The 26,128-nt window shown below is 36.5% G+C and overlaps 2 protein-coding genes and 1 long non-coding RNA gene across 5 annotated transcripts; 2 read left to right on the top strand and 1 right to left on the bottom strand.

The window, feature by feature from the left end:
* Window positions 1-513: 513 nt before the first annotated feature.
* Window positions 514-3,810, top strand: PEX13 (peroxin 13). Its single transcript, XM_022290175.2, has 6 exons — window positions 514-691; window positions 1,313-1,546; window positions 1,657-1,979; window positions 2,335-2,427; window positions 3,229-3,478; window positions 3,575-3,810. The coding sequence occupies exons 1-5, from the start codon at window positions 664-666 to the stop codon at window positions 3,445-3,447; spliced, it is 897 nt and encodes a 298-aa protein (XP_022145867.1). The 5' UTR covers window positions 514-663; the 3' UTR covers window positions 3,448-3,478; window positions 3,575-3,810.
* Window positions 3,811-6,661: 2,851 nt separating this feature from the next.
* On the bottom strand, window positions 6,662-12,787 carry LOC111015202 (GPI-anchored protein). 3 transcript variants are annotated; one of them, XM_022290150.2, is made up of 8 exons: window positions 12,532-12,787; window positions 11,520-11,676; window positions 9,903-10,763; window positions 8,847-9,092; window positions 8,728-8,742; window positions 7,834-7,974; window positions 7,681-7,728; window positions 6,662-6,949 (listed from the first exon to the last, which is right to left on the bottom strand). In XM_022290150.2, the coding sequence occupies exons 2-8, from the start codon at window positions 11,551-11,553 to the stop codon at window positions 6,873-6,875; spliced, it is 1,422 nt and encodes a 473-aa protein (XP_022145842.1). In that variant the 5' UTR covers window positions 11,554-11,676; window positions 12,532-12,787; the 3' UTR covers window positions 6,662-6,872. The 3 variants fall into 3 exon arrangements, with proteins under 3 accessions (XP_022145842.1, XP_022145841.1, XP_022145843.1); XM_022290149.2 differs by having other exon boundaries at window positions 11,520-11,657; XM_022290151.2 differs by lacking the exon at window positions 11,520-11,676.
* Window positions 12,788-13,903: 1,116 nt separating this feature from the next.
* Window positions 13,904-16,730, top strand: LOC111015225 (uncharacterized). Its single transcript, XR_002601999.2, has 2 exons — window positions 13,904-14,263; window positions 15,460-16,730. It is a non-coding gene; the product is annotated as an uncharacterized LOC111015225 (long non-coding RNA).
* The last annotated feature ends 9,398 nt before the right edge of the window (window positions 16,731-26,128 follow it).

Genomic DNA, 26,128 nt, shown 5'->3' with positions numbered 1-26,128 from the left:
CATAGAAAACAAAAGATCATGAGGATATTGCAATAAATAGACATTTTCCCAAGAAAGTATTATTTTTTAGTCACTCTTTTCAAAACCTATGTTTTCTTAAATGGTTGTTGACATCAGCCTGTATACCAAATAACTTTACCTACCTCTCTACTATCTGGCTCTCCATCTCTTCTTGCTCTCTCTCCCTCCCTCGGTCTCTCTCTCCTATCTCTCGATCTTTTTTGCTCTCGCTCTCTCTCTTCTCTCTCTTCTCTCGCTCTCTCGCTCTTGCTCTCTCATCTTTATTCAGTGGAGGAACAGTAAAGTCATTTAATATCTAAGTGTCAACAAATACCTAGAAAACTTGTATTTTGAAAAATGGGATTAGAAAACAAAAAAGGCCGTGAAATGCAAGAATATGATATAAAAAATGCCAAATTACGGTGGGACCCTCCAAAAGAGAGGAGAGAGAGAAACAAAGAGAATTGAGAGGATAGGAACGTTTTCTTCATTGGGTTTATAAAAAAATGGAAATGTTGAAATGATAATTGGAATACTTTCCGCGGAGGCTGAAAGGAAACCGACTGGATAGATATGGATCCTTCTTAGCAACAAGATTTCCCCATAATACAGAGAGAGACTTTGATCTCTCCCCAATTCTGATGCACTTTCTCTGCCATTTCCATGGATTCCAACCCTCCTCAACCTCCAGGTTTGTTCAGATTCATCCCTCTCTCCAAACCCCATCTTCTTATGCTCTTCAAAATCTCCATTTTCGTCTCTTAATTCCCTTTCCCCATAACAATTGGGGGTTTTTTGAGGTGGGGTTGTGCCTATCCTTTTCTCTGGTCGAATTCTTGAATTTGTTGTGGATGGAATTTCATGGGCTGCCACTTTGGCGTTTTAATCGCGTACCCTTTTGTTTTCTGGCGACAAAGCCCTAGTTTAGATTGTACTTTCTTTGCTTTCCTTTGTTTTAGGGTTGGATTATCTTGTTGGTAAATGCCCAAGAAGTTGAGTTATGTGACCTCTCTTGTTTCCGGTTTTCGGGTTCAAGAAATTGTCTGATGATGCGATACTTGGAAATTGAGTTGTAATCTCTAAATTATGATCTGAATCAATCATGTTTTCATGCTCAGAGAAGGGGGAAAATTATCTTGCCATTAGTGGAATCTGTTTGTTTCTCTCGCCAGTTAATTTTGTTTTCGCTGGATAATCTTAAAATACCGTTTGATTTAAGCGATCTCTTTATTTGCGTTCGCTGCTTTGTGATGGCGGTATTCTTACTCAGCTTTGGGACTCTAGAAATTTTCTTTTGTTCTCATTGTTGCAGCTACTAATCCTCCACCGAAACCTTGGGAGCGAGTTGGGGGATCATCTGGTCCAGCACCTTTTAGACCTCCATCAGCTGGAAATACAAGTGATGTAGTTGAGGCTTCTGGAACTGCAAAACCTGGAGAAATCGTTTCTGGTTCTGATAGGACTACTGCTGTTAATCGGAATTCGCTCGGTCGGCCTGTTCCATCGAGGCCTTGGGATCAGAACTATGGGAATAACAGCTACGGAGGTTATGATTTAAATTTTATGTTCCCCTTTATGACTGATGTATGTTTTCCCTTGTACTATATGATATTCTTCCTTGGATTGTGAGGTTATTTTTTGTTGTACTCAATGCAGGTTATGGTTCAACTTCAACCATGAACAATTCTCTTTACGGTTCTGGGATGTACGGTTCTTCTTATGGAACCGGAGGAATGTATGGTGGTGGAATGTATGGTAACAGCATGTATAGAGGAGGAGGTTATGGTGGACTTTATGGATCTTCTGGTATGTATGGAAATTCTGGTATGTATGGTGGTGGAATGTATAATAGTGGTTTTGGAGGTCCAATGAATGGTTATGGAATGGGGATGGGTGGTCCTTATGGCGGGCAAGATCCAAATGACCCATACGGTCCTCCCTCATCTCCACCGGGATTTTGGATGTCATTTCTGCGAGTGGTAAGCAATCTACTAACTACTAATCTCTGTTATCGTCACCATTGTTATTATTTGAAATCGATTTTTGTACGTGGCAACACTTTTGCTCCAAGTATGTTCTTAAACCATGCTTTATTCTTTTGAACAATTGATAGTTCGATTCTGGAAGTGTTTACTTTCATCTAATTACTTTTTAAAATTTCTTATTTTCATGACTTTAAGGATGAATTGATGATAATTATGGGTGTTCTCTGCTTTTTCAACTAAGATTATAAATATTTGTAAAAAAGAATTGTTCCCATGTTCTGTAAAAAAGAATATTTGTAAAGTACTCGAGGTTCAACTCCTGAATTCTCTCCTTTTTTCTTCTGTGCAGATGCAGGGTGTCGTAAACTTCTTTGGCCGAATATCTATCCTTATCGACCAAAACACACAGGCCTTCCATATGTTCATGACTGCACTACTTCAGGTGTGCCCTTTGACTTTACCCCCCTTGAATGCCCCCTATAAAAGTTTCATGGATTATACTGACCATCAGCAAGAATGAGTCCTGTTTAAGATCCACTGTTGAAGACTATAAAAACAACGTTAGTGGTTGTAGATGTTTGGGGCCGTTTGGTGAAGTTCATGTTTTCTGTTTTTTGTTTCTTCTTTTTTCTTTTGTACTTAAAAAAGAAACAGAAACGATGTTTGCTAACTTTCTTGTTCTCTACTATTTGAAAAAAAGAAAAGAAAAAAATAAAGTAGAAGTTCTATATGCAAATTAATTTTTCAAATTAAATATTCAAAATTTTTGTGTTATATTTATTTTTTTGATATTTATTATATATTTTATAAGTAAACAATGACGAAATAATGCTTTTATCTATGTCTTTTAGAAAACTAAAAAATAAAAACAGGAACAAGATTTTGTTGTTTTCAAATTTTTACATTGGAAACGTTTTCTTGAAAATAAGAAATGAGAATCAGAAGCAGTTATCACAAACACTTGCGTTCCTCAAAAATTAGAAATGAGAAAATTGGATGCAGGTACTAAACACTTAGGTTGAGAAATGAGAAACAATAAATGAGAACATTACCCAACGGACTCGTAATTTTCAAGGTGTAAACATGAAATACAGGAGTGAAAGTTAATTCTAAATTAGGTATAACTTTGTAAAGGTTTGACAACAGAAGTTATTATCTTGAGCAGTAGATGTTTGTGGTTTGACTTCTTTATTATAGAAACTGACATCTATCCTAGATTTACAATGAATTATTTTTGTGACAGCTTTTTGACCGCTCCGGTATGTTATATGGAGAGCTTGCTAGATTCGTCTTGAGACTGCTTGGGATTAAAACCAAACCTAGGAAGGTTCAACATATAGGCCCTGATGGGCTTCCTCTTCCCGGAGCTCCCCATCCTCATCAAGGTCAGAACTTGATCGAGGGGCCGAAGGCCGCTCCTGAAGGTTCGTGGGATAATGTGTGGACAAACGATCCTCGTTAAGTAAACGAACAAAGTTACTTGATATTGAAAGGTAAAAAAGTTTCATTTCCCCATTCGTCAAGGCAAGGCTATGTAGTTAGTCAATCACAATCTATGCAGCTCGTTGTGTCTGATTACTGCATTACAGGTTATTTTCCAAGAGCAAATGGAAAAATGATGCTGGAAAATTATAATAGAACAGAGAATTGAGATGTGATCCAAGCTTGTATTGGCAGGATGCAGCCACAGAGATTCTCAGGTTAAAACTGTCGGGGCATCGTCATCGGCTTCAATCGTATTCTTTGTGCTGGAATCTGAATAAGTTCACCATAGATATGAATTTAGCTTTCTTTGACCTGAAATATAAGTTGATTTTACTGGTTCTTCTTTGGGTGTCTCGATTTCGGTCTCTTTTTCTTTTCTTTTTCTTTTCCTCGGTGTCTGGTGTTTTATAATTATTGATGGATAAAACAAAGGAAAAAGAGAGGACTTTCAACTGTGCAAATAAAAATTAAAAACTTGTTATCTTTAAAAAAAAAAACTCTCTGAATTTTGCATTTATAATAAGGTTGTATTTAGTGTAATGGAGCAGAGGACCATTGTTTTGTAAGGGTTTTTTTTTTTTTTTTTTTGAGTTCAACAATGGTAGGAAGGTCGAAGATATATGCTTTTAACTAGTTGGGTTATGTTTACGTCTTTTTTTTTTTTTTTTTTGGTTCTTTTACATAGTCTCAGATGGGCAATTTAAAACTTGAAAAATGAATGTTATTCAAGACTTAAAATGAGAGCTTTAAATGATTTAATAAAATATAACTTCAAATAACTACAAGAAATTCTGTATTATGTTAAGAAATGCCTCTCCAATCATAAGAGATGCTTATACTTATAATATAATAACTATTATTTGTAAATTAGTTTAATTTAATTGTAACTCCATTTTTAGATTTTTATATAAATAAACTAACTATTAGATTGATATTGATATTGACGTTCAATTTGAATTCAAAAATATTAGATATTTATGATATTGTTGTAATGTAATTTTAAATGTTTTATTAATTAATTTTTTAAATGCGTTTGAATATTGATACATATTTCTGCATTTCTATACTTTCAGTAAGAAATTTTTAATTTGAACTAATATTATAGTGCTCAAAGCGATGATAATTGATAATAGAACGAATTTCAATGAATGACAAATAATAAAATTACACGTTTAAAAAGACAAAAATTACATGTTATTGGAGACTATTAAAATTCAAGCCTTTTTTTTTGTTCAAGACAATATTAACTTATTAGCTATTTCTACTTGTTTTTCTTTTTCAGGATTATTTTAAAAACAACTTGGTCCAGCTTGGTCCAACTTGGTACATGATATTTATATTAAATATGTTTATTTGTTATGAATTTTTTTATTTATAATTTTTCTGAAATATCTATTGATAGACATTTCTATCTTTATCGACATTTAAAATTTTGGCCTTCGAACTACTCTTGTTTAATATACATATATTCTAACTAAAAGATTATTAAAAAAAACTAGAATATGGAAGATTAAATTTGTAAAGAATTTTAGTGTTGTTTTTTTAGTTTTAGATTCACTTAATCAAATATCTATTTCACATATTTATTTTTTAAAACTGTTTTTTAGATTCTATTATCTAAACCCTCATTTTTATTTAGAGTTTGAATTTAAAACTTTAAAACTTAGAATTACATTAAAAAAATAAAAACTATATATTATTTCAGGTTATAAATTGATTTCATTTTTATTAATATAAGAGGTATAAAACATAATATATTTAAATTATATAATATTTTCTGAAAAATAATTATATAAAATTTATAACATATATGTTAAGATACTTGTTGCAAATATGTCGAAAATATTTAGGAAAATAAGTAAAATAGCAACCACATTTAGATTTTTCAAATATAACATTTTTTTCAACAAAAAACGGAGGTTCAATTTTAAAATTACAACTTTACTCGGCAATATATCTGGTATACATATGTAATATATCTGCAATATATCTGACTGCTGATATATGTTTCTGATATACCACTGATATAATAATGATATACAATTGATTTACTACTGATATAATTATGATATCTACTAAACTTTTAACATGGCTTACAACTGATATACGTATGATAACCATTGATTTACCACGTCGATACAACATTTATATATCTGTGATATATACTTGATGTGTCTCTAATTAATGATATACTACTAATGTAACTACGATATCTACTTATATAACCTTTTATATATGGTTATATAATTTACCACTAATATAACACTGATATATATTTGATATATACTTAATATGCTTCTAATTTACCACTGATATACCTCTGATATGACAATGATATCTACTAATATAATTATGATACATGTGTGTTATATTAGTTACCTTATACTTTTTTACCTTATACTTTTTTATATTAGTTACAAATATATTTAATATATCTTAAATTAGAGTTATATCAGATATATATATTAGAAGTATAATACATACATCTGATAATGTATATGATACAGATCTACATGAGACATCAGATATCGTAAGGGTACAATCAAAATAATAAAAAGTTAAAAAATAAAATTTTTGAATTTTTAAAAAGGTTGTGACATTTTTTAAAATACATATTTTACTGCAATTATCCTATTATTAATAACATTTCACTCTATTATTAATAAAATTTTAGTCTAAACTAAATATTTAATTGATAACTACCTATATAAGTAACAAAATAATATTTTAGATTGATATTCAATTTTCAAATCCATTTTAAAAAATATTTCATTAAATTCCTTATTTTCAAATCACCAAGCACAATCTTATTTGTTCACAAATCCAAAGCCAAAGGCTCAATCTTCTTGACCGGAGGATATGTCGGTTAGCTTCCAAACCAAAGTTTACATTCAGACATAAATATCATTAAGATTTATATTTATATTCCACAATTTCATTTATTTAAACTTTTGAGAAAATAGGATATATATAATTTAAAAGATGTTTTAAAAATGAAAAACGAAAACAAGAAACATATGCATTACTAAACACATACCTTTGATTTCTTCACCTAAAATCATAAATTTCCAAAAGTCAGAAAAATTGTTTTCAACAAAATCAGTTGAAGATATTTGTAGGTACATGATTATACCAACACTAATGTACCAGATCTCATCAAAACGTCTTTACCACAGAAAACGAGATTTAGATGGTACTCTTCAAAAATGGATGATATTTATAACCTGCAGTCTGCAACAACACAACCCTCTTCAAGAGAGGGAAGAGAGAGAGAAGAGAAGAAGAAAGAGCTACTACTATACACAAGAGACTCAAAATATACATACAAAAATCCATTGTAAAGTTCCCAAAGATGCCCCCAGAATTGAACAACACAGAACATCATCATCATCTAAATCTAACTCAGTACAAAAATGCACTGACCATAATAAAAAATAAAAAAATGGGCATTGGGAAATCCAATCCTTCCTCACGCTGGCCTGCACATTAATACCATTTCACACAAACTAACTCAGCCATTACCATCAAAATGAGAAATGTAAGCAACTAACACAATCAAATCAAATCTCCAAATTCTAAACAACAAGCATAGCATTCCCCTAAATCTCAAACACTGAGTGAGTTTGGTATGACTTTTAAAACGTTGAAAACACTTTTGAAACGGCTCTATTCTCCAAAGTCATCCTAAGCTCAAAATTTTTCGATAGTGAGTTTGGGATAAGTTTCGAGAGAAGTGAAGTACTTGAAAGAAGCATTATTTAAGTGCCTCTCTAAGAGCCACTTTGAAATGCTTTTAGGTGTTTTTACCTTTTTATTATTTTAAGATCAAAACAGATGAAAGGATCTTCCTAGAGGAGCAGGAATATTTGAAATCAAGGCCATTGCAATTTTATTGCTAGACAAGATAACCTTCACATTCCTCTGAGACAAAGTATGGCTCTAACTACTTTGTATCCTATCCTTCTCCACATGATGAAAAATTGAAGTTCCAGGTTTTAGATTTGAGAAAACCAAAAAAATTTTGGTTTGGTTCAGTCATTTTATAAAAGAAATCGAAAAAATCTGAAATGAACCGAGTTATATATATAAATTTATAAAACCCTAAATTCCTTTTTCTCTTTTATTTTGCAGCAGCCAGTCTCCCCCTCTTTTAGCTTATCATAAACACAATAGTTCACAAAGAAAAACTCCCTATAACAATGGCACCCACCATGGTTTTTCTTAGTCTCTGATGTTGGTAGTGCAGGCAATGACATCTCTGTGCAAGTAAGAGAAGTCAGAGACAATGTCGAACTAACCGACTTGACAAACTTATAGGTGAAAATAAGCAACATGGTAAAATAAATCTCTTTCAATCAATTACCAGGCGCACAGAGAGACAATGTCGAAATTGAGGATGATGAAGGCCATGGTGCTGCAATGTTATCAGTCAAATCACAAGTAAAACTAAAGCCTGTTGAGTTATCGAATACCACATCCGAAGGCAGGCTGCGAAGAAGACATCCTGAAATTCGGAATAGGATCAAGACATAAATTTTCAACACACATTTTTGCAATGCAATAATCCCTTAAAATTTGATTAAAAAAACAGAAGCAGATAGTGTGACTCCATTGAAATGCATTGAAGCACAACCACAAATTCCCTAACATTTAATTAGCTTTTACGCCATTCAATCTTTCAAATACTTTTTTATGAAAAGAACAACTTTAACTTCACGAGGGAACTACAAACAAAGAAAGTCCAAGCCAAACGGAGCCAAAAAGCAACAAAAGAAAAAAAAGATTGAAGATTCAATCTTTCAAATATTACTTCAGATGAGGAATGGGGTGCCCTACGATGTGCCTTTTATTAATGGCAGTTTCATTCAATTGTATCTCTGATGAATTTCTCCTTTTTATGAAATCTCTTGGCTCAATACAAGTTTACAAGGAAATATTTCTGAACTTCACATTTTCTGATCTCGGCAAGAACCAGCAATCTTATTAATTATGAAAAACCTCACTTTCATTGAGAAAAATGAAAGAATAACCAACATGATGTAATGCATGTTAGGGAGGAGGAGATTTTGCTAACTGCTACATCACTAATTTCCTGCCAAAGCTTAAGTGCAATAAGTTTAACTGAATAATGGAAACAACAAGCAAAGCCATTCATAGGTTCATTGAGAGAGAGAGAGAGAGAGAGAGAGAGAGAGAGAGAGAGATGATAAATAACAAAAATAAGAAAAAAGTTGCAAAACGGAGCAGAATGGCAAACCTTGCTGTCCGTAGGCTGTATTCCAGATGCCATGCAGTTGCACATAATAAATTGGAACGTTAGATAACTAGAAGTGATGATGGAGGAAAATCAGATTAGCAATGTAGTACCATTATTACCTTGGATGCTGAAATCTTTCAAGTCAACATCACACAGCTCATAAACATTTGCCATAACCCCACCTTTTCGCAACATGGATCCAAACATTGTTGCACAGATTATAGCTTGTTTGTTTGTAATTAACATCTGCTTTTGGACCCCTGCGATGTAAGTATTTAATGAGCTGCAGCATGAAGGACTAGGAGCAGCAACGTTGCGGCAATCTTTAATTACTTCTGCAGGCTGCTCGAAATCCAAAGGACAAACTGCACAGTGCACAGACAATACTCATTTCAGATAAGAAAGCAGGGAGTAGTAAATAAAGGAAGGTAAAGTGATAGTTTAAACTTTGACATGCAGATTCTGTGAGAAGGAAAGGGGAAGAAGATTATAAGAAAATGGTCAATCAGCTGAATTCGGGACACATAACAGGTTGCTCTATGGATGTACATTTCTCTAAACAGCCAAAGAAATATCCAGGTCCATGCTTTAATTGTGCTTTTCTTTCTTTTTCGTTTTTCCTTTTGAGAAGAATTAAAGAACAATAAAAGAAATAATTGTTCAACCTATATACTGTATCTAAAAGTAACGAAAATCAACTCTTTACACGAATATTTAGAATTACAGAGAAAAGGGAGCTTCTGCCACAGCTCGTGTTTAAGGGTCAAACTCTCATTGTTCTGTTTGATAATCTCTATTTAAGAACGACATATCTAATAACGGTAAAAAAAAGGCACAACCAACAAATATTAGTTGATATTAATAATTCAAAACATAAAGCGCATAAACTGGATCACATGCATTGCATTAATCAAATAAAATAGAAGAACTACTCGATATATTACCATACGCTTCATTTCCAAGAAAGTCTTTAAAAAAAAAAAATTAAATATGTTACCACCAAAAATTTGACAGATTGCAGGTGTGAGAAATATGCAGAAATTTTCTCTACTCTTACATTGTACATCCCATAAAATGGAATTCAAATACTTAAAAATTATCTGGTCAAATAAATATATAGAAGAACCCCAGTGGAGAAATAAAGATCAAATAGATAACACTGATAAACATCAAACCTTTGTTAACTTTGCAGGCAGATAATATTCGAAATGCAGTGTTGGCAGCATCTGAGGAGAGTTTCCTAGAAATATATGAATAAACGACCCTTTTACAATCATTTAGTGAATCAATATGATTAGGCCCCCCTCCCACATTAGTGCTTGTATCAGTAGAAAATTGCCTTCCAGATATCTGAAGTGCAGCCTCCATGATAGCAGGCTGACATATTGGTCTACAACACTCCTTGAGAGGATCAACAGTATCACATGCATCCAATAATTTGCTAACATTAACTGATTTTTCAAATGTCACGACATCCGTCACTGGACATGACCCACCAGTGAGATTGGAAGATTTTACAGAGCAAAGAGAGGGTATCGTCTCATTGGCTCCTCTGCTGGCTAAGATACTAATGATATCTGAAAAACAATCATTAGCAACTGCATCTTGCAGAACCAACTGATCAGAAGTTAATCCATAGAAACCCTGGAAGATATGGAGCAGGCTACTTAGTTGTGGGCAGCAAATAACATTTCCTACAAGTGCTGCCATAGGCTGCGAACAATCTGATGCTGTTTTGTCCATGACATTTGATATAGCGGAGAAATTTACAGGACATCTTCCAGTTAAAACTGGGTCATATCTGGTAGGAAAAGTTGGATACATTGGAGGCAAAGATTCACTGGGATATGGGTATTGAGGGATAACTGCAGGTGATATCTGTATAGGATCAAAAACCACACTACTAGTACTAGGTGACTGAGCCTGCTCCCTTGTGGAAGAAACAAGTTTATGCTGAACGACAGTTGGTAAGGCAACTCCATCATGAAAATTGGATATACAGATGACAAACAATAGTAACCAGTGGCACATATTACCTGCAATAAGGTAACAACCAGCATTCAGCAGTGCATATGCCACTATACCGAGGAATTATGTATTCCTTAACACGAGATGGAATCATGAAATGTTTAGATTGTCCTTGTCAAATTCTAGTGCAATATTATATTGCCACACAAATGCCATAATCCAAAAGCTTAAATTTATTGATTTTATGCAATTTAACAGTTTGATATTATATTCATAATTAGTGTAAAATGTGTTAAAGATGGTCTTTTTAACCATAAGAGACAAGAATTGAGTCACGTCCCAAGGTGAGCCTAAAGGTGTAAGCATAAAAAAAATTGCAACATTGGTCAAAATTGATAGAATAGAACGGTAACTACAAAAAAATCTTTGAGAAATTCCTCCAACCAATTCTACATCAAACGTAGTTCACCAAACAGCAAACCTTACAAAACTTCCAACTAGTTTATAGTTTATCAAAATGGGTATATATCTTTTATAAAAGTCAATACTAAATTTGAGGAAGCACAATAGCAATGCAAAGGACCTAGGTAGTACTAAAGATGATTGAATTTTTACATGAAAAATGCCAGACACAAAAAGGCTATGGCAGCGTTCCAAATATTAAATTTTAGCCACGCTTGAGAAAAGAATAAAGCACTGAAGAATAAAATTTACAATGTAATTAGTTAAACAGGTATAGTGTACTCCATTTTAGTACACCACTAACCCCCTATGTCTACAGCTATGCTACACATTGAATAATGTTTCAAGGAAAGCAGACCTACCATTCGGATAGCTTACAGTATAAGAGCAGCTCATTATTCCATTAGCCTTCAGGAAACATTACATACGCAAAATCCCCAACTGTAATGTGTTGAGTTCGTGGAAACAGCTCTATAGCATATTAAATATGCCAGTACAACCTTCAAGCGGAGGATTCTTCTAAATTAGACAAGAAACCGTATACACAAGATAAAGCCAACAATAAAAGGAAAACAAATAACAGCCATTTTAAGTTTACGTTCACCTATTACCATACCAGCTAAGATTTCCAAATATTATCCATATATACAATTCAATAGTTATACTTTCCAGCCTCATATAGCAATCTTTTTGCAGAAAACATCAACCAATCTTATGGAGTTCAACACAAGAACCAAAATGTTATAGATGCCATTCCAAACACCCAGCACACAAAAGGAATTACTTTCTTAATGCAACTGCAAAATCTGAACTTCACAATCTGATGGAGTGGACTATTCAAATTGTATTGTAGGTTTTAAAAGGAATGCTGTCCATTCAATGTGAAGATCAAAAAGTTATTTTCTTAAAAAAATTTCGAGTTTAAAAGGTTAATATTCCCATGCTACACATCATGTACATATTACAACATAAAACCATACAACACGCATTATGCAGTATCTCTAAAATATGACCGTTATTCAATATGTCAATCCTTAACAAATTCCCGATCGACATAAACAGATAACAAATTAATGCAGAAAAATCACAATTCAGAAACCCTAAACAATCAGAACTAACACATGAATCTCTCTCCTAACACATGGCAACCTTTTAGAGCTCTGACAAATTCACATTCCAAGCACCTTCGAATGACTAATCCATGAGAAACAGGACTCCCACGCGCAAAATAATTTCAGAAAAAGAATAAGAAGAGCTCAACCAACCACATACCACCAAAATCGAGCTTCACAAAGCAGAAAACAGACAGTAAAAGAAACCCATTTTTCTCCTAGCCAAACAAACAGAAAACGACCCAGTTCAAAGGGGACACACCTGAAGAAGACGAACCCATTGAACAACTCCGTGTAGCGTGGAATTACACAACCATGAGCTTCGAAATCAGCAGTGGGAGCACCCGGACATGGTTCTGGGAGCCGATCGGCCGGGAAATTGAAGGGTGTGGGGGCCCTAAATTGGAAAAAATGGCGGTGGCGGAGTCCCGAAAAGAGCCGGGAGGAGAATTACCGGCTCCCTGTGGGCGTAAAAGCGAGTAGTAGGTACTGGAGAGAGTTGGGAGTGGAAAAATGAAAAAAGAACACAACTTTACCTTTTTGTTTCACCGTCGACCCGGAAAAATACGGATCCGGGTCGGGTCTTATCCGGAATTTGTTGGATCCGAATCCAATGAGAATCTTCACCCTCTTGGGGGAGTGGGTATGGACGCTTGACTTTTGCAAGGTTTGGTTTGGATTTCACTTTAACAAATTTGTTTATTGTTTTATTGAAGTTAATTAGGGTTGGTTTTAAAAATGGTTTTTTGATGTAGGAATAAAAGTAGTGATGTATCATGGCTAGGTTAAAAGTAGAAAATGAATGGGGTTAAGTGAACTACCGACACTGTAGGATGTAAAAATGCATCGATAGGGAAGTGTCTCGTCTTAGAAAGAAACACTTGCGTGAGTAGTGGTTGACGAAGCAAAAACGAGAACATCGATTTGAGTAACGTAAACATTGGAAACTTAATTTTAATATATTAATGTTTCTCATACGAGTTCTTAATATAAATAAAAGAAAAATCTAAGTAGAAGCAATAAAAATTGTATAACGTTTATTCCAACTAACTAGAAGCACTGATCCATTGGTCTTCAACTAAGACATCTCTTCTTAAAAATCTCTATGACCAAAAGGCCACTATTTTTTATTAACTTGTATGGAAACTATCTCACACTGGCCAGTAGATTTATGGCCTGCAATAAGTACAATTGACCTTAAAATATAGGTTATGTATAGAAAAAAGATATAAAATTAGAATCGAGAGAAGCTCCAAATCAAACGATCATATAAGATCAAAATGATAGCAGCAACAACGATAAACCAACAAAACTTGATGAACACTGTAATAGAATGATTGATTCTATTATATTTTTTATTTGATTCCAAACTATATTTTTTATTTAATTTCAAAAGATAGAGAATCAAGTTTAGAATTAGATTGCAGAGGTTTAAATTTTATTTTTTATTTTTTGATTTGTTAATGTTGATTGATTCCTAAAGACCCATTGTATTTTATATTTGTTATATAAATAAATTCCTACTATTCATGTTTGTTTTTGTTTTGAAACATTCATGTTTGTTTATTTAGATGAATATATTATAATTATAGGTAAAGATTCGAACTTACCCAAAAGACTTTTCTAACCATTAAATCATATTTAAGTTTTTTTTTTTTTTTTTCTCTTTTTGAAACGAAATAGATAAAACAGACAAAATTAAAATAGATTAGCCAAGCATTCCGACTCCAACAGAGCTTCCATCTCCGAAGGCCACTCCTCTATCCAAACCAGATCTTCTTGCAGACTCCTTACATGGGTAGGCAACGAATTTATTGCAAAACGAATTATAACCCCAGTTTCCGATAGGTCTTCCACCTCCCGTTGAAGAAGGCGAAAACCCCACGTGGAATCAATATCCAGCTGAAGATTGTGCAAACCGGCCTCCGTCGCCAGCCGAAGCCCTCTGCCGCCGCATGCGCTTCCGTTTCATCCACCGTTAGAACATTTTCCAGGTACTTTGTTTTCATCGCCATGACCTGACTTCTGTGATTTCTGATAGCAATTCCTAACCCAGCATTTAGATTGATAGGGAAAAAGATGCATATTAGTGTTGATTTTGAAAACCCCAGCATCAGGAGGAGTCCAATTAGTACTCTGATTTTCATTGACTTCATTCGAAAAGTCCTCAGGGGAGGGAGGGGTTTGAATTTGCTGCTCTGTAAACTGATAGATAAGCTTCTGTCCATTCGTTGAGATCAACTAAATCCTCCTTCCCTGATTCTCTATTTGGACCAAAAGCCATCAAATTTCTCTAAAACCAAATCCCCCAAAGAAAAACGACTAGATCTTCAAAATCCACTTCATCCAAATGATCATGCCAATCCCGAAGCAAGAGACGGACATTATTGTAATAGCTCATCCTATCTGCAAGATTAGCAAATTTAGATGTAGCCCACCTTTTCTTTGAGTGCTTGCACGCCCAAATGAAAAGCATCTTCTCCTTTCCTTCCACAGAAATAACAGCAATTAGGGACATCCACCCCCCTTTTTGTAAGATTTTCTCCCGTTGGCAACCTATCAAGACAAAGCCGCCAAAAAAATATCTTAATTTTGCTTGGAAGGCTTCAACTGCCATAATTTTTTCCACCAAGCCATCATACTATCCATATCTGATGCCGAAGCTTCATAACAAGGTTGCTGCATCAGAGCCCTTCTATAGCCACTCTTGGCAGTATATATACCAGTTTTCTCATGGTGCCAAATAAGCCTATCTTCACCCTATCCCTTCCAATCAGAATAGACAGAATGCTCTTCGCTTCACCTGGAGCGAACGATTCCAGAATCAAATTCCTACGCCATTGAGCCGTCTCAGGATCAATTAGACAACTGACCCTAGAACTTACATGGAGCCGAGGGGCAGATTTTTTTTTTAAAAGGGGTTGATTAGGGATCCACTTATCACCATAGATTCTCACACTGTCCCCATTTCTGATCCGCCACCGAGCGCCTTCTTACAAAAGATTTTGCCCCCAAACAAGACTGCGCCAAATGAATGACGGATTCCACCCCACCTCAGCTTCCAAGAACTCATTCGAGTGACAGTACTGATAGCACACTTTGTGAGCTACATTTCATGAGATTTATATTGAAATTATTTGTTAGTTTTTGTTTCTTCATGACAAATTTAAGCACATAAGTATATTTGCAGGAATAAAGTATCGGGAGGAAACGAGACATATTTGTATCAAAATGAGAGAAAAATCATAATCAAAGTGACCAAGATGGAATAACAACAATATTTGAAGCCAAAAACCCGAGAAGATAGCGCCACGGTGCTCCGAAGTTTAAATTTCGCGTTTTGTGAATAGCGTAGCGCCATGGCTCTGTGTGTAGTGCCATGACACTACCGCGACAACTTTTTATAAAAATAGGGTTGTGCAGCCGTCGAGATGGAGGAGTTTGGAAGGGGACGGACAAACGTCGAACATAGTTTCTTCTCCTTTCCCTTGATTTTTCTAGTTTTGTTATGGAACTCTCATTGAGATTTTATTGTTTTACATTGGATGTGAGTAGTTAAACCTCTTATCTTAGGGATTGATGTTGCACCTCTGCTTGATAGCATGAGGGTAAGTGCAAGTGTGATAGTGTACTTTATACACCACATTTCATGATATTCAGGTGGAAATTATTTAACAATTTCCGGTCATTTATGGCTTATTTACATGCATAGCTGATGTTTTTATAGGATCAAGCCATTAGAAAGAATTGGAGCATAAGCAATCAATTGAGAGGAAAGCTAGAGTGAAAAAGAGGAGCTTAATTCAGCCACATCAGCGTCGCAGCGCCATCATGTAGTGCCATGGCACCTGCAGATCAGAATTGAGAGCAAATTTCCGAAGAAGCAGAGCCACAGCGCCAGTACACAGCGTCATGGCGCCTGCAGACAAAGCTTGGGCCTCTTTCCGTGATGACAGCGCCGCAACGATGTCTTGTAGCGCCACGGCGCTACGAACTTGCTAGTCTATCACAATTTTGGGACAGTGCCATGGTGCTCACTAATGGCGCCATAGCGCTGTAGCGATGGCCTTACATGAGTAAAATATGAATGCGTCGTTTTTTAGGATTTTTGGGGATTCTCACATTGGAGAATTGGAGTTTGGAAGAGGTTTTTTGGCAGTTTGCATTTTTGGTCAATTTGGAGGGCAATGAGACCATTGGAGATCAGAGCTTAGAAAAGTGAATTTCAAGGCTCGGGATCGTGGAGGTTGCTTCGGGAACGAACGATTGACACGCGGAACATAGTTTCTTCTCCTTTCCCTTGGTTTTTCTAGTTTTGTTATGGACTTCTCATTGTGATTTTATTGTTTTCCATTGAATATGAGAAGCTAAATCTCTTATCTTAGGGATTGATGTAGCCATTAAACTTTATGCATTGATTGTTTAGTTTTCTTGATTGAATGTTTATGAATGTTCTACTTATGCTTCTCTATGCTTAACGTCTTGAATCTACTGGCCATAGATTGATTGATTTTAGACTTGAAATCTTACGCTCGGAGAAATGATTTAGAGTTAGAACTGTGATGCATAACTAAAGGGGTTTTAAGATCGGGAGATTTAGAAGTTTTTTAGAGGTCGTTAAAAGACTTGTTCAATAAAGCCTTTACTTGTTCTAAAAACTAGATAGAGATATTGGTTTCATAATTGGTAAGGAGAATTAGCTTGCGTCGGGAGAGGCAGTTGAGATTTGAGAGTTCTTGGCCTATAGAATTAATAATTCGTTCAATCTTTGATTAATTAAGTAGTTGGTTCATAGATTCAATAGGTGAAATCAATTCCCTAGGACCTTTCTCCCCATTGTTTTTATCTTTGTTATTGCATGTTTATTTTCTTTGATTATATTCTCCAATTTGATTTTGATTCTTTGAATAAAATTGAGTGATTGTATCTGTGGTACTTAAGTGATCTAGAAACTCAATCTAGAGGACGATATCGGTATTGACTTACCACTTTATTAAAGCTTGACCCGTACACTTGCGGTAAGCAATTTCTGCTACAAAATGTAGACTGTCACATGTAATAATATGGAAATATTCCAAGTTCGTCTTCACAGGGGCTAGTTTTCTTTTAAAAATGAATTTGTAAACTGCTTAAATGAGCAATCGGGTTTGGGATAAAAATTTGGTGAATATGTTGGGAAACACAATTTAAAAACACAAAGATCAAAAAGCCAACCTCCTACTAAGATTTAGTTCTAAAAGATGCATTTACACCTATCAAGTGTGCCCGTAATTAAGTTCAATTTCTGCAAACTGGTTCAACTCCTATTCTATACCTCATTTGGTTTGTTTAGAAGCTTAGACTAGTGTTTACATATATCTATGCAACTCTAGAATTCTAAATAAATCAAATCTCAACTTACTTTTAACGGGTAAGAGAGCCTATGTCTAGGATTTTGTTTTAGTTCTTATTTCTAAGTAACTTCCCGTTTTACCTTGATAAAATCCATTTGACTTTTAACCTTTTTAGAATTAAATTCAAACTAATGTGATTTAAACAAATGACCAACAAGAAAATCAACTAGAATAATTATATCAATCAAGATAAGCAAAGAGAGCGTAAAACGTCGTGCTCACTGATAAATGTAATTTAAAATAGAAGAACTAAAACATTCGTAGGAGGGTTGAATAAACAATTTAGCTACTCATGGAAATGAAAGAAATGAAAACACAAGATGTTAAGAAACCCTTGAGAGTTGGATCTAAGAACCTTGTTAACGAACAAGACCCATAGAACACAATCCCAAAAACCCCGAAACCGACTAAGGAATCAACCCAAGGAAAGTAAAAACCGGATTACCTTGATGATCAAATATCTCAAGGCAAGAAAACTCGCTCATTGTTTGAGATCCGAATCACTCCACAAGCAAGATAGATCAAGCCTCACTTGAATGATCCTAAACATGCAAGCTATCACTAGATTGCAAAATACATTAGCTCTTGGCTAAAAGAAAGGCTCAAAGGCTCATTTCATTACATCTTCAAATCTATATTCTATCCTTTCAAAGCTGACATACATGGCTATATTAGCCTTTAAAATAGTCCTTAAAAGAACATATAGGCATGTGAAGGGTTGGAACACTTAACTCCATCAATGCCATAAACAACCATTAACTAAATGTAAATTAAAAAGTAAATGGAAAGTCTTAAAACTTAAAATACTTAAAAATACACCATAAATCTGAAAATAAATATTAAATCAGCAAACCAAGAGTTTTGTAACGCCTCATTTAATGTAGCATGAACTTGAAATCCATAATTGATGCTTTTGTCTTGAATGAAGCTTGAGTTGACTTGTATTTGATTTGAATATGTTGGAGATTCATATCATTCTCCCCCTCTTGGAAAGGATTCGTCCTCGAATCTAAAGGATCTCCTTGTAGGGCAAATTTGAAGTCATGTGCATCCCATGGTCTTACTCTTCTTGAATCTCCCTTTATTTTGGAGTTTTGATCATGGATGTATTTGGAAGTGAAGTTGAAATGATGTTTCTTAGATAGCCCCCATGTCTCGTACTTCACATGTGAACGGTATTGGCTCATTTGAGAAGCAAGCCTTGGATCTTGCTTTTCAATAAGCATTTTAACTTCCTGTAAGAACTCAAAAGAAAAGCTTGGCACACTTGGCCTAAATGGACCTGTTAGAAAGCAAGTCCTTTCATTTACAAGTTCTTGTATGTGTCGTTTTGAAAACAAAACGATGCTATCCTCACAAACTCTTGTAACCGAACTCTTTTCAACATCAATCTCCATACAATCCTCTATCATGTTTGTCACATACTCCTCACTTTTGTTACTCCTTGACTCTAATTGACATGAATCAATAGAGATTTCCACACTTTCTTTCCTGGTTTCCACAACTTGTGTAATGACCTCACAATTGGAAACTTCAACGTGGAGCATAGGATGATCTTCCTCATGTTGAATTGGTTGGTCATCCTCATGAGGCATAGTACAATCTTTTTCTGTTTGAACGGACTGTGCGACATGCCTCTTCATGTCTTCATCCCTCTTCATGTCTTCATATATCACTTTAAACTCTTGGCACAATTCATTGAGGGAATTTATGCATTCGCGAATCTCGGCCAATTCCGTCGCATATGGATCTATACTATAGTGGTTCTCACGACTTCGTCGTCCATGAGGAGACATGAATTTGTATGGACTTTCTCTTGGGTGATACATTGCTCTCAAAATTTAAAATGGAGAAGCCAGAATAGTTTGCAATCCAATAGATAGTAGCACACGTAGAACATAAATAAGCTAACTTGACTTATGGGAAGAAACTAATAAATCAAACAAGATGACAAAATGAGATTAATTAAGTACTGGAATAAATAGCAAAAGTGTAACCTCCCAAGTTAATGTCCACCAACTAGCACAATTAATTCATCAAAGTGTAACCAACGATATTAAATGGCTATTGGCTAGTTTTGAATACCAAATCAGAGATTAATTTGCTGAAATAACATCTAACATGGGGAACAAAATAAGAATGGAAGATAAACATATGAAGAACATGCTCGCGAATTTTTATGATAGATTATGAAAAATGAACATTTTTCACCATGAAGAAATCAGAACTGGTAAGAGTCCAAGAATACAAAGTTTTAGAGCAGAAAGAGATCTATAAAAACGTAGAAGGCAAAGAAATCCAAAGACGAACGGAAATATGACTTTTTTATGCTTTTTGACAGAATATGAAAAGTTGACGAAATTGAGAAAAAAAAAATTCAAAGATAGATTGAACAGAAACGCAATGGAAACATATATCCGATCTTGAGCCTAAAGCTCTGATACCCCCTTGAGAGTTGGATCTAAGAACCTTGTTAACGAACAAGACCCATAGAACACAATCCCAAAAACCCCGAAACCGACTAAGGAATCAACCCAAGGAAAGTAAAAACCGGATTACCTTGATGATCAAATATCTCAAGGCAAGAAAACTCGCTCATTGTTTGAGATCCGAATCACTCCAACAAGCAAGATAGATCAAGTCTCACTTGAATGATCCTAAACATGCAAACTATCACTAGATTGCAAAATACATTAGCTATTGGCTAAAAGAAAGGCTCAAAGACTCATTTCATTACATCTTCAAATCTATATTCTATCATTTCAAAGCTGACATACATGGCTATATATAGCCTTCAAAATAGTCCTTAAAGTAACATATAGGCATGTGAAGGGTTGGAACACTCAACTCCATCAATGCCATAAACAACCATTAACTAAATGTAAACTAAAAAGTAAATGGAAAGTCTTAAAACTTAAAATACTTAAAATTACACCATAAATCTGAAAATAAAGATTAAATCATCAAACCAAGAGTTTTGTAACGCCTCATTTAATGTAGCATGAACTTGAAATCCATAATTGATGCTTTTGTCTTGAATGAAGCTTGAGTTGACTTGTATTTGATTTGAATATGTTGGAGATAAAATGTTAAGAAACCCTTGAGAGTTAGATCTAAGAACCTTGCTAACGAACAAGACCCATAGAACTCAATCCCAAAAACCCCAAAAAACAAGTATGGAATCAACCCAAGGAAAAGTTTAAGAACGGATTACCTTGATGATCAATATCAAGAGTAGAGAAAACTCGTTTCTAAACTCGTGATTCGAATCACTCCACAAGAGGTATGATCAACACCGCTTGAATGATCCTAACAAGCAAATTCTAAAGACACAAGAAATTGCACAAGAAATGGGAGATAAAGCTCTCAACCAAGCTAATGAGAAAACTCACTTTTCATTAAACTTCAAATTGTCCTTACAACAAGATATCTCAAGGCTATATATAGCCATCCTAGCAAGCCATATGAAAAGTCTTAAGCAAATGAAAAGACTTGTAACTTACAAGAAATGAAAAGACTTGTAAATGAAAAGACATAACTTACAAGAAATGAAAAGACAAGCAAATGAAAAGGTTAAGAATATGGAAAGCCAACCAAAATAAGTGCAATCTCGTCCATAATGAGGGATGCGAGTGTTTGACTTGGTTTTTGAATTGAATGAGTTGACTTTGACTTGTCTTGATGAAGTTGGCTTTGACCTTGATCAAGTGGACTTTGACTTGCCTTAAAAACACTTAAAAATGCATAACTTGCACCAAATTGAAGTGCATAGTTCCAACTTCTTGCACATCTTCCTTTTTTTCTCTTGTCGAGTTAAAGAACGTTTGGACACGAAGTAGCAAAGCTTGTTGAAGTTTCCTAGCTCTCGATCTTGTAATTGGTCCATTAGGCATATCAAATATAGCTCATTGGTTCATATCACAAGAGAAGATAACAAAAAAATGCATTTTAATTAGAATTGGAAAGAAAGTACAAAATGGAACAAAGTTGAATTGCAATAAATAAACAAAGGAAAATTGCAGAAAAATTAATTGAAGAACAAAACTTAAAAACTAAAGTTGATAACAAAGTAGAAAGGAAGGAACTAAAGCATGAAAAATGAGATGTCTTGAAGTGATGCTTAGAAGCTCCTTTTATAGGCCATAGAGGTAACAAGATGTTAAGAAATACATGGGAGGTTGAAACTAAATGAGGTTGTAGAGATTTTAGGAACTAATCACAAATCTTGGACCAATTACTTGGTCAAAAGTTGTTACTCCCGTTTTGACAATCTAGGTATCGAATGTGGCTGAAGCATTGTGAAGCTAGAACTTTCAAAGCAGTTTGGCTGGTGCATTCTTATAGTAAGTTGGAAATTCTGGTCCTGTGATGTGCCTGACGTATTGTGATAATCAATCTTCACTTTTCCTTACAAAATACAAATATTTACACCAATTAGTCTTTATTTACCGATAACTTAATGCGCAAGTCTTTAATCTCAAAATATGCACATTTTCCCTAAATTATATGCATGAACATACACTTTCCATCATAAATAACTCTTAACTAAGCATGAAAACCTATTCCTTTTAGCCTTTAATCAATGCTTATTAATTGATGTAACCATTAAACTTTATGGATTTATTGTTTAATTCTTTTGGTTGAATGATTATGAAGGTTTTATTTATATTTTTCTATGCTTAATGTCTTTAATCTACTGGACATAGATTGATTGATATTGTTTGAGCTCGAAATCATCGAGTTCGGATTAGGTGTAGGTCGGAATGGACTGGATGATCTTCTCTGAATTGCCAGATGGCCTCCCAGAGCACTCGGGGGACCTGCAAAACAAAGTTAGCACTCCGACGAGCAAGTTAGTTGTAGTTCGAGCTAACTTGCCGATTCTATCTAGGATTGCGTACCTTGCATTTAAGACAAGGGTTTCTATTTATAGAAACCGAGCCCGACAGGAACTCTGACACACCCTAAAAATGCGACGTGTTGTTGGGTTTGGAAGAGACAACATTACGGACTTTGATGAAGGTCGACTCGGCTTCTTGGGTCATACCCTATCCACCGACCTAAATGATTTTGGTCAATTTCCCTATTTCGTGTGGGTGTCAATTCAACTCTCCTTTCGGATAATGACACGTGGCAGGCTAAAATTCGTACCCAACATTGGCCCCCACTTCGGCGGGGCAGAGGTCGACTCGGTGAAGTACCCCGAGCTAAACGAAGATTGTTCGAATCCACACATGCATGTGTGACGTCACGGATATCGTCAGCCCTAGTTTTTGCTTCGAGAACTCAAACGTCGCCACAGGAATTGCCTAATGTGGACACATCTTGTCCGTTGATTCTCTCTCAATTGGACGGTTCTCGTGCCTCCAGGTTGTTCTATAAAAGGTGCGGGTTTTTCGCTTTTTACTTTTCACTTTTCACTTCGAAGCTTTTGAGTACCTCGGTCGTTGTCCAAGTCAGGTACTTTCTCCCTCTTCCTTTAGGTAGTTCGTTAGACCCCTCCTTTAGGTCTGACCATGAGTAGCTCGTCTAGCAATTCGTCGTCTAGGTCTTCTGGCTCTTCTAGTACAAATAATGTCTTAGGGAACCCGAACTTAGCTTCTACCTCGGGGAGTCATCGTGTAGACCATAGCTCGGCAGACCCTAACATGGCATCCACTTCAGGAAATCCCACAGCTGGTCTAGTAGTCGAGCTTCCTCCCTCGACTTGCTCGGTAGGTAGATTGGCCGAACTTCGTAAGACCTACCTCATCCCTGATTCCGTAGAGCTTAGGGTGCTTAACGTCAGTGACTCTCTCGAAGACCCCCCTTCAGACTTCGTTAGTTTTTATCCTCAGATGTTTAGTAGGGGGGTTGGGCTTCCACTTCATCCCTTCATCCAGAGGTTCCTTAGTGCAGTCAACCTTGCCCCAGCTCAGCTCTCTCCCAACAATTGGTCCACCGCGCCGACCTGTAGAATGCCAGGGGACGAGCCGAGATTGCGGAGAAAGGCTGGAGGGAAGCCCAACAGAACTTGGCGAGCTGGGCCTACTTGGAGAAAAAGGTGAAGGAGTTCCCCGAGTTCGACGGCCTCGCGCGCGTGTTGGCGGACAAGGGCTTCTTCTACGCTATTGACAAAGACTGCTTGTTCGAAGGAAGCTATCGCTGCTGCCGAGCAGGAGTATGAGGCCGTCTGGGCCGATTGTCCTGCTAACGCTGGTGAGGGAGTAGGGGCAAACGATGCCGCTGCTGAAGCCGAGGCTACAGGCGCCGACATAGGAGCCAGCAGGCCTACCGACCCTCCCCAGGAGTAGCTCGTCCCCCCACCTCCTTCTGCTGTTTTCTTCTTACCAACATCATCATTCATTCCTCTTTTAAATCTGCAATCTATGTACTGAGCCGAGGCATATATATCTCGGCTTAACTTAAAAATTTTAATTCAATGAGAATAGACTGTTCATACTCGAGTTGCTCTTTCTGAAGGCGCCATACTTAGAGAATTTAAATTAAATTTCAGTTTTTAGCTTTAGTCTTGTTATTTGAGTTTCTCAAGTCTGGGTAATCTTTTCTTTGCCCAACGTCTTATGAGCCGAGGTAATTCAGCTCGGCGGTGTGCTCGAAGTATAAAGGATATCTAGGTTCCTACGAGCTGACCAATGCTGAAAATTTTTTGAAAAAATACAACGGCGTAGCATAGGTCATACAACGTAGTTTTCCTTGGCGCCCATTTGATGTAGCTCGGTAGAGTAGACAATACTAATGGATAAAGTCAAATTTTGTACAAGTCACCAGAGATCGGCTTTCATTAACAAATGAAATTTTTACACGTTGGATTGCATAGTTTTTCTTTCGTCTCACTGGTAATAGACTTGTAAATGTTTAGCGTTCCACGGTGGGGGAGTTGTCTCCCATTGAGGTCGTAGAGTAGGTACGCTTCGGGACGAACTACCTTCAAGACTCTATACGGTCCTTCCTAATTCGGCTCGAGGGCTCCGACATGCTGCATTACCTTCTTGAAGACGAGGTCTCCGGGCTTGAACGCTCAAACTTTTACCCTTGCATTGTAGTACCGAGCCATACGGTTTTGATATTCTGCTAGCCTGAGTCGGGAGTGAGACCTTTTCTCTTCGAGTAGGTCGAGATACAGGAGGAGAGCTTCACAGTTGGCATGTTCATCAAAGTGTTCAACTCGAAGTGTTGGCATGTCGATCTCTACGGGAATAACCGCTTCTGACCCGAAGGCTAGGCCGTATGGCGTCTCGTTAGTGGATCGGCGCGACGTAGTTCGATAAAACCATAATACTTCTGGTAGCTCTTCTGCCCACCAACCTTTCTGGGATTCAAGCTTTGTCTTCAAACCGTGTTTGATGATTTTGTTAATAGCTTCAACTTGCCCGTTTGACTGCAGATGGCCTAGAGACGAGCTGAAGTGGCGTATGCCGAGCTGTTGACAGAACTGATTAAATCTGGTACCATCGAACTGTTTGCCGTTGTTGGTAATGAGGGCGTTCGGTATGACGAACCGACATATTATACTCTTCCACACGAAATCGACGACCTTCTCCTCAGTAATGGACGCCAGAGGTTCGGCTTCCATCCACTTGGTGAAATAGTCTACGGCCACCACGACAAACTTCAGCTGTCCTTTAGCCTTCGGTAGTGGGCCGATCAGATCTAGCCCCCATTGAGCAAAAGGCCAAGGACTTGATATCGGCGTCAGCATCTTCGGGGGTCGCCTCAAGATGTTTGCAAAGCGCTGGCACTTGTCGCATGCCTTTGCAAACTCCCTGGTGTCGCTTTCAATCGTTGGCCAATAGTAGCTTTGGCGGACGACCTTTGGAGCCATAGAACGAGCTCCACCGTGGTTTCCGCAAATTCCTTTGTGAACCTCGCAAATAACATACCTCACCTCTTCTGGATCGAGGCACTGCAACAACGGTAGAGAGTATCCTCTCTTAAAGAGCTTACCTTCTTGCATTACGTAGTGAACTGCCTGACGTTGGAGCTTCCTAGCTTGGCCCGAATTTGTCGGAGTTTAACCACAAGTCATAAAACTTTTGTTCGGATCTATCCACGTGGGCTGAGCTGACTAAACTTCCATTACTTCAGGTCGGTCGATGGATGCCTCAGCAAGTATTTCAACCGGTACGGTTCTCAATAGGTCGGTCTCGTAGGCCGATGCTAAACAACCCAGTTTGCCGGCGTTGGAGTTCTCTAACCTTTGAACTTGTTGGACACATAATCTTCAAGCTGGGCGTGGAGCTCGCGAGTTTTGGCCAGGTACCTTTCCATACGAGCATCCTTCACTTGGTACTCTTCGGTTACTTGGTTGACGATCAGTTACGAGTCACTGAGGATCAAGAGACGCTTCACGCCCATTCTCCTTGCGACTCTCAGCCCGTTTATCAAGGCCTCCTACTCGGCTTCATTGTTCAAAGCTCGGAAACTGAACCGGAGTACGTACTCAAACCGAAGATCACTGGGGCC

The sequence above is a fragment of the Momordica charantia genome (assembly GCF_013281855.1).
Source record: "Momordica charantia cultivar OHB3-1 chromosome 5 unlocalized genomic scaffold, Mcharantia_2.0 BLBB01000005.1, whole genome shotgun sequence".
Taxonomy (NCBI): Eukaryota; Viridiplantae; Streptophyta; class Magnoliopsida; order Cucurbitales; family Cucurbitaceae; genus Momordica; species Momordica charantia.
Note: the sequence above shows the minus strand (reverse complement) of the source record. Positions and strands in the feature narration are given on the sequence as shown.